Below are 9,500 nucleotides of genomic sequence, written 5' to 3'. Positions count from 1 at the left end.
TAAACCATTGTCCGTCGTAAAATATTTGCGACGGAATAGCAACTACGGAGACCAATGTTTTATAACTACTTTTGCGACGGATTAGCGACTACAAGACCAACTTTTGCGACTACGCAAACTAGATTTATTGCGACAAATTTGCGACAACTGAGACTAATTTTTTTCGCGACGAATTAGCAACTACATACGAGACCAAACTTTTGCGACTACAAAACTAATTATTTGCGACAAATTAGTGACTATTGAAACTAATTATTTTGCATCTAAACTAACCAGTCTCTAAACCAAATCTGCAGTCGCTAAATTTTTGCGACTGATTATCAATATTTGGAGACCATAATTTAGCGACGACCATTATCAATCCCAAAAAAAAAACGTACCTACACATTAATTTAAATAACCAAAAATGTTAATTTCATTTAAATATCCAAAATATCATCAATTTATATCATTGTATTAAAAAACAATATTCAACCCATATGACTAATTGTTTCAAAAAAACACTTAATTGCATCAGGAGAGCGGGTGACTATGACTCGGGAGGCAAGGGATGCCATCTCCTACAGTGTTTTGTGCATAGCTAATTTTTCCTTCTTCCAAGTAGCTTTTTCTATCTCATGATTTTCGACAAATTCCTTAGCATATTTTAAGCTTTATGTCGCTATTTTTTGGATTTCTTCTACCTTGTTATGGTTTTCTTCCGCCATCTTCTTTAACTCTTCAACTTGAGAGCTTAGTTGAGAAATCATGGAAGGAGTGTAAGATGATGCACGAGGGTAAGAAGTAGAATCACTCTTGTATTACATTTGTGAAGCACTCCCTAAACCGTAGACTTTTCTTTCTTTTGCCCACCTACAACCTCCAAGTAGACTTCGTCGGGGTTTATCTCAATTCCTTTGGTCTTATGTTCCTCAAGTTTTTCCCTACATTTAGATATGTATTAGAAAACTATGGTCTCAATTGCTATAAAATAAAAAAAAATAAAAAAAAAAACCGCAACACTTGTAGTAAAATACTTATTGAAAGTAATTATTAGTAAATATTTCGGCAGATTCTCCTTCATAAATTGAACAATTCCCTCCAATAGGGTATGACTTCAAAATAAACCTGTTTCAATTCACATTATGCCATACCACATTAATCATTTGGTTAACGCCGGCCAATTATTTTCATCCTCCAACTCAATCAGACAAACAAACAAACAAGCTATAATATTTCCAAACATTAACTACCATATATATTTTTTATAATCTTAGCAAAATATATAAGTATACTCATACCATGACTTGTTGAGATATGATATGGTTCATTTTCCTTGTCTTCTCTAATGTCATCGTCTACCAAGTCATATACATCTTTGGGTTTTATCTTTATATACATTTTATGCTTATCTACAAAATTAACATTATATATCCTCAAACTAAACTAATGTATAAATTTCTCTCTACTTGAGATAACAAGAAGCTCAAATTAAAAGATGATGATATATGAAGAAATAACCATAATTATCTTTTCCCATTCACAACAGAAAGTCAATGGAAAAAATAAGAGCAACAACTTCTTACTTATAAATATATTATGTCAAGTATTTGTGTCCCTCATGAACTATTTTAATTCCTACTCTTCCGGGCTTTTCCCTAGTCAACAATATGTTCCATGTAAGCTTTTTTTTTTCTAACCCTTTTATTCTCTACATCTAATTTGGTTAGGTTATAATCACAGGACTTGTATACTAGGAATTGGGTTAGCAACAAATTTTGTAGAACCGTCGCAAAAGTAAAATTTGCTAGAGGATCTTTAACTCCTCAATTCATCATGTAATAAGAATGAGAATAATTATTAAAATGGCTACCAACTCTAAAGTCAAGTAAACTCTGTTGTTTAGGGGGGTCGAAGTACAATGTAGTTACTAATGAATTAAGATGGACATTGTAGCACTTACTCTGCATTCTTAGTCACCTTTTTAGATTATCTTGCTTAATCCCTAGGGGTATTTTAGTTTGTGTGTCGTTACTATTTCCTTAACTGGCTGGACCTTGTTGGATTCATATATTCAACACCTCTCTGCCAAATTCTGTAGTATGAACTATTTAAAATTGAATTAATCTACTAACCTTTGGTTAAAAAACAGTGCAGTAATCCTATAACTTGAGCCTACAACTAAAAGATTCAAGAACAAATTCTGAAACATGTAGCAAGCAGGGGACATACTAATGGATTGAACACTCAAAACACATAATAATTTCTAAAGAACAAATAATGGACTGAATATCATCCTGCATTAAGCGTGGGCATAACTAATTTTAACAATTAATTCTAACATCATTCAGTTTTGCATAGAGTAAATGCATTGAAGTTCCAGTATATATTAACCACCACTAGTCCACAATCCTTCCCACTACTCAATAGTTGGGGCAATCTAATTTAAATGGAGGGATTTCCAATCATGTATACATATTTGTGTCACCATATGTCAACAAAAATAATCAAACAGCATAGTAAAATACAGTAAGAGAAACAACATTACAATTTAAATCTCATCAATAGTAGATGCAAAAAACTACCGTAATTACCAACATTGCCTAATTTGCAACAACATTGACAGTTTAAAAGCAAAGTATATAGTAAATCATACAGAAATTGAAAAAAATTAGGGCTTTTTGCATATTAAATCAGGTTTGAATGGTTTTACATTAATTGAGTTCAAAAATAAACCTAAAATTCGCAATTGGCAGCCAGAATAAAATCAGTTCAATCCATTCGCAATAAACCAAATTAATATCAATTCAATCAATTCGCAACTCATTCAATTCGCAATTCAATCAATAATCAGACTAAAATCAGTTTGCAATTCGCAAACGAAACTTGTTAAAGTAAAAAATTGGACAGAAACTCAATGATAACCCTAAATCGCCATTAGCAAATTGCAATATGAGAAAGATTGAATGGACGGTAGGAAGGGGAAGCATGCGTAACTAACCTGGGAGGAGATATGGTGGCATGGCGGCGGCAGATGAAGATAACGACGACGGTTTGATTTTTTCTGAATTGAACTTGGCCTTCGGCTTTTTTTTTTTAAGGAAGAAGAGTATGTCTGCAGTACTCTTCGTGAATAAGGATTAAGGAGTGATAATTGGGTTTTTTGCGGCAACAACTAAGGGTTTTTAATTTTAGTAAAAAAAAAAAGAATAAAAAAACTAACTCATTATAGTAAGGGTTCATATTTCCTTGTTTAATAAAAGGGGGTTTTTATTTAAAAAATTTTTAAAAACAATGGTAGCAACTACCATGTTAGTTGCAATAGTAGTAGCAAATTTTAATAAAAAAATTGTTTTAAAATTATTTACCGTAGCAACTAATCTTTAGTCGCAAAAAATTATAAGAGCGTCGCAGATTAGCGACCACATAGCAACTACTACAAAATTAGTTGCAAAATTTGCGACTACTCGTTTTTTACAGTCGAAAAATAACTTGCGACTAATTATTATAGTAGTCGCAAAAATTAGTTGCTAATTAGAGACCGCATAGCAACTACTGCAAGATCAGTTGCAAATTTTGTGACTGTTCGTCTTTTTCAGTCGCAAAAATAATTTTTGCGACTAATTATTATGGTAGTCGCAAAAATCAGTTGCTAATCCCCCTTTTTCTTGTAGTGATTTCGGATCCCTAGGGATAGTATCATCCTCCCCCATTAGTTTCATAGCAGACATAACAGAGAAGTTACCATTAGCAGAGCCTCTCCAATAGAGAAGACCTTCAATATTTGGATCATCAGTCAGAGAATGCGCGGCAATTTGCTTCATTTGCTGTTCTGGTAGAAGGTGGGAAAATAAATCCATCTCCAAGTGCTCCCTGATTGCTACATCTCCTCTACAATAGCCCCTTCAATCTCATCTAGTATGGCAGTAGTAGCATATATTCGCGAAGTGGCTTCTTGCAAAGAATCAATATTTGAGGGAGAGGCACATTAGTCATATCCTATTAGTAGTGTTTTGAGAAATAAGTTAGAGTTAGTTATGAGACTTTTTCTATAAATAGACCTCATTAGGAGGAATAATGATCATCTAGAAAATTATTGTTTAGCTTGGCTTAGTTTTGGGAGAGCTCATTTCCTCTCGAATGAAAGGTGTATTGATTAAACTTTGCTAATCATCAATACAAACTATCCTTCTTCTTCCTCTTAATTCCTTTGTTATTCTCTGAGTATTGTTACAGGATACTTAATTCTTAGCAAATGGTATCAGAGCAGTTCTGTCCTGGTAGATTCAGCCTCTAAAATTCTGTTTTAAGCCATTAAAAAAAAGAGAGAGAGAGAGAGAATGGAGGTCGCCGGAGCTCCGATTTGGTCACATTCACTTGAGCAATTTTCCGAAAGGATGGAGGAATCCACGACGAGAACACTACAAGAAAATAACCTTTTCGTAGCGATTATTTTAACCTTTAGTATCGATTGTAATTGCAACAAAAAGTTTTCCCAACGAATGGTCATTCGATACAATATCCCCCGTTGCCTTAGCCTTTAGTAGTGGTTTTCAATATCGCTGGGGTTGGCCTCAATAATCGATACGAAAAACTACATCCAATCGTGGTTATTATTGTAGCGATTACAATCGCTATAACTGTTGAACTTATTTTCTTTAAAAAAAAAAAAGCATGCATATGATCTTTACAAGATTCGAACATGCAGCCTTAAACTCTTATATTAAATGTTTCACCAATAAGTTATGACATATTTTATGTATTCTTTGTCAAACAATATTTATATATCTAGTGTAGAAAATGCTTTTCGTATCGATTTTTTGGGATTTAGTGGCGATTGTAAATTATACGATTTCTCAAAATTATATAAATGTGTAAAATAGTATGGATATGTGTTATTATGTTTCCGTATCTTTTTTTTATGGGAAAACCATGGCGATTGTAAAATAATACGACTTCCTTAATTATTTCACAAACATACTTGCATATTGTAGCGAATGTACAATCGATACAAAATAATCTCTACGAAAAGACATTTTTCTTATTGTGGAATTGTTGATAACCTTCAAAGAAATCTGGAGAAGATATTTGAAGAAGCAATTTCTTGAATTAGAATGGATCTAAGTCTGATACGGGAAGGGCTTGAGGAGGAAGAAAGTGAACTAAGTGATAAGAAGCAGTCAACCACCACTGACCTTCCAAGTGGTGATGTAGAAATCATGATGAAGGAGGCAGCTGATTTGTAGATGAGCAACTATGAACAATACTTTTGCTCTGTTGCCGACGGCCTATTTGGTGGTTGTTACAGTGGTGCGGATGTTGTGATGTTAGTTGGAGGACTGCAGAGATTGGAAGTTCGGTTTAAGGATGCTAAGGCAAGTAGATCTGGACATTCTCTGAGTGAATTTGTGTTTGGTAGTAGTGGTGGTGGTGATTTTTTGGGTGGCCCTGACAAAATTGACGGTGAAATTGGTTGCGGAGTTGAGGGTTTTGCAAGGAAACTAAAATATGGGGGAAGGCTTGGCGATTTCGGGGATGGGTTTACAGGTGGAGGTCCAGGGGAAATTGTCGGCAAGCTGGGTGGTGGATATTTTGGGCGAGCCGGTGGTTTTCATAGTGATTTTGAGGGAGTTATGGCTGGAGAACTCAAGTGTGGAGGTAAGACCACTGCTAGTGGTGGCCTGAACAGGGAAGGTGTCTTCGTGAAGGGCGGGACTGGAGCAAGCGGCTCTGGAGGTGGTCCAGGCTGTTGGTTCGCCAGAAAAGACGGTGGCGAAGGCCATGAGACTGACGGTGATAGAAGCAGCGTTGGTCGTGGTGGAATCACTGGTACGATCAATTCTTCTCCCTCGATGATTATAGGACGGGATGGTGATTTTTTTAGTGGTTTTACTGGTGGTGGGATAACTGTCGGAGGTGGACTGTGCTCTTTTACCGGTGGTGAAATTGGTGGCGGGAAGTTTCAATGGAGGTGGTTTCACGGAGGTTTCCTGAAGTACCCAGAAAGAGAAATTAATGGGAGATGTATTGATTCATGTGCTAGCTTGAAGAGGAAGATAGTGGAAGGTGCTAGTAAGGGTAGAAAGGTAAATACAGGAGCGGGTGACGTGGCAAAAGAAGACAATTATGCTGGCTTTGCTGATGCAAGGTTGATTGGACCACGTATTATTTTCTTAGCCTTGCACATGGGTTTAAGTAGAGTATCATTTATAGAAGTCGGGTCTTTACTTAGGCCCACTACAATATGGCCCAATATCCTGCCCCATGTTTTAAGGCCTAGCACCCCTTACAATATCTTCTCCTTCTTAAAGCAACTAAGCCCAATCATGCTGTCCAATCTTTTAACCCAAATTTCTCCACCCTCCAACTCACAAGTACTCCCTTTCAAACGTATTTCAACCCCACCCAAGTTTTCAAACCAACCTATCTTTCAATCTTCTCCTACTTAAATACTTCAAAATTCAATACCAACACCAATTACAGCACCCAAAAACCAATTTTCCACCATGACAAGTTGCTGAACTTTTCTGCTATGCTGAAGCTATTGAAGGAAACACTACCTCTGGCCAATGAGCAGCCTTTCTCACTGCAGTTTTCTCTCGCCTTTGGCTTATTTAAGAGCTGGGTCAGTAACCATTGTTGCCAAGGCCGGGAATCCAGTTCCGATTATAAACCACCTTGAGGACAAGGTGAATGTTTGGGCGGCGGGTATTGCAAGGAATCAATATTTGAGGGAGGGGCACATTAGTCATAGCCTATTAGTAGTGTCTTGAGGAATAAGTTAGAGTTAGTTATGAGACTTTTTCTATAAATAGGCCTCATTAGGAGAAATAATGATCATCTAGAAAATTATTGTTAAGCTTGGCTCAGTTTTGGGAGAGCTCTTTTCCTCTCGAATGAAAGGTGTATTGATTGAACTTTGCCAATCATCAATGCAAACTATCCTTCTTCTTCCTCTTAATTCCTCTATTATTCTCTGAGTATTGTTACAGGATACTTAATTCGTAGCACTTCTCTGTACCCCAGCAATGCTCCCAAAACAAATTTCTTCTGTCATTTCCTATTGCCACTTGAGAACCTTTCTTGAGCCAATTGACATTATCTGTCATACCCCTCCAAATATTAGACATGCTGGAAGAAGGGGTGAACATATTGATGTCACATCGTCCCTTACAATACTTATGACAAAGTACACGAGACCATAAGGCATTCGGCTCGGTCTCCACCCCAACTTTGTAAGGAACGCTAAAATTAGCCTGACGGGCCAATCGAAGTCCCAACCCCCCTTTATCTCTTGGCAGCTTAAGAGTATCCCATGAAAGCAGATGAATTCTTTGTTTTTCTTCTGAACTTCCCCAAATAAATCTTCTCGCTTTTTTGTTAATTTCATCACAATTAGAGCGAGGAAGCTTAGCTGTTTGCATGGAATAATTAATTAGCCAAAGTGGTGATGGTAGATTTAGTAAGAGTTATGCCCAATGACAAATACTTCGTTTTCCACCCTGTAAGACGTCGATTGATCTTCTCACAAAGGTGTGATACGTCTCTCTAGTTACCCTGTTAGTTAATGTTGGCATACCCAAGTAAAAATCAAGGTCGTCAGTGACATGCATACCCAACGCTGCACTAATATCCTCCTGTTCTGGCTGCTGCGTATTTTGAGAGAAATGAACTCTAAATTTAGGGAGGCTGACCCGTTGTCTAGATGAAGAACAGAATCGGTTTAAGCAATCTTTGATGATGAAGGCTTGTTCGACAGAAGGTTCTGCAAATAAAATTAAATCATCTGCAAAGAAAAGATTGGAGAGTAAAGGACCTCCGCAACTTGCGTGAATAGGCTTCCAATCCCCCTTGACAATCAACTCTTCAATGACTTGGTTAAGCCTTTCCATACATAAGACAAATAAGTACGGGGAATTTAAAGCGGGTCTCCTTGACGAATCCCTCTTGACGGATAGAAAGCATCAGTTTTTCACCGTTCCAAAGCACCCTCATTGAAGGCGAAGATACACATTCCATTATGACTTCAATCATACGCAAAGGGAAATGCATTTCAACAAGCATAAGTATAGTTAAACATCATTTAAGCATATGAGCACAATATGATACGGCAGCATGTGGGCTGGTTGTATAGGATGTTATTAGTGCCGTTATGGCCTAGCAACGACAGACCATCGGGTCACACCCTAATGATGCTTGGTTTCTAATTGCTTCCCTAATGACCAGACAAAAAAAAATTATAATGAGGTTGAATTAAATGTAATGGTATAAAGGAGAAAAAACAAAGATAAGGACTAGAATATAAATTATGTAAAATTTATTTAATTTTATTTGCTATTAAAAATTAAATAAAGAATATTAATATTTAAAATAAAGTGGACCAATAAAATTCAAAGGGACACAATAGTGGGATAGAGGATTCGAACCCCATATTGGCATATAACATTTCTCATGCACGGCTAATTAGCCACGTGGTCAGTTAATCTCCATCACATGGACATTTGCCACTTGCTTGACATGCAAGCCACATGGCCTGAATAGTGAACATCTTCCTATAAATACTTATGATTTGCTCAGTTACAAGGTAGAATCTCTAGCACAATTTTTTTTTTCTTTCTCTCTTTTATCATCTTTCTTACTCTTATAAATTGAAACTGACTTTGTAATCGGAGCGTTATCCCCGATCAAACCCCGGGGTTAGCTGACCTATGTTGCTTTGTTGGTGCTTAGCTGCATGATAGGTCTTTACCAATTCAATCCTAGTGATGAGTGACATTCATGTCACTCCTAGGGTAGTGTTTATGCTTTGTTTTAGCTTGTCTTAGGTTGTTTTGTAGTTGTTTTGTTCAAATAATGCGTGCATACATGTCTCGATGTGTTTTAGATGAAATCGCGTATATTCTTGAATGCTTGCCTTCATTGCGTGTTTGCACCGTTGCCTATACCTTATTGCTTCCCTTGGTGTTTGTGCTTAGGTAGTATTTGAAGTCATGGATTGCAAATAAGAAGCCAAGGAAGCATGAGAGAAGAATGGAAGAAAGCAAGGTGCGAGGGCGCGCATAATGTGCGTAGGCGCGCAGCCGGAGTGTGCGGACGCGCAGCCTTGTGAGAACCCGCGCAGAAGAGGCAAAATTGTATAATCGAGGCGAGAGATTTGCACGGGGTGTGCGCGACCTGTGCGCGGGCGCACACCCCATCGCGCGGGCGCATAGCTACAGTGCGCGGGCGCACATCCCACCGTGCGGGCACACAACTCGATCAGCAAGCCGCGCAACCCACGAAGGCGCGGGCACGCATCGAGCCCTGTTCAGAATTTTTGCGCGATACTTTATATTTTTCGAGGCTTAATTTGTACGGAACATCTTCATTTCTTTAGATCTCTTTCCCTAGTTTTAGGAGAGCTTCTCTCTAGTTTTACCTTAGGATTAGAGTAGTTTAGAGAGAGAAAGTGAGGGTTTCACTATTGTTAAGCTTGGATTTTGAAGAAGAAGATTGATCATCTTGTTTGTAGACTTTCATCT

General features: G+C 37.4%; 1 protein-coding gene and 1 long non-coding RNA gene across 2 annotated transcripts; both read right to left on the bottom strand.

The window, feature by feature from the left end:
- Nucleotides 1–391: 391 nt before the first annotated feature.
- Nucleotides 392–3,116, bottom strand: LOC145612596 (uncharacterized). The gene is made up of 2 exons (XR_014106655.1): nucleotides 2,981–3,116; nucleotides 392–923 (listed from the first exon to the last, which is right to left on the bottom strand). It is a non-coding gene; the product is annotated as an uncharacterized LOC145612596 (long non-coding RNA).
- Nucleotides 3,117–6,965: 3,849 nt separating this feature from the next.
- Nucleotides 6,966–7,871, bottom strand: LOC145610696 (uncharacterized). The gene is made up of 2 exons (XM_081665996.1): nucleotides 7,469–7,871; nucleotides 6,966–7,393 (listed from the first exon to the last, which is right to left on the bottom strand). The coding sequence occupies exons 1-2, from the start codon at nucleotides 7,869–7,871 to the stop codon at nucleotides 6,966–6,968; spliced, it is 831 nt and encodes a 276-aa protein (XP_081522122.1).
- Between the last annotated feature and the right edge of the window lie 1,629 nt (nucleotides 7,872–9,500).

Source organism: Chenopodium album, chromosome 24 (assembly GCF_948465745.1).
Source record: "Chenopodium album chromosome 24, dcCheAlbu1.1, whole genome shotgun sequence".
Lineage (NCBI taxonomy): Eukaryota > Viridiplantae > Streptophyta > Magnoliopsida > Caryophyllales > Amaranthaceae > Chenopodium > Chenopodium album.
This window is presented reverse-complemented; position numbering and strand designations above follow the sequence as displayed.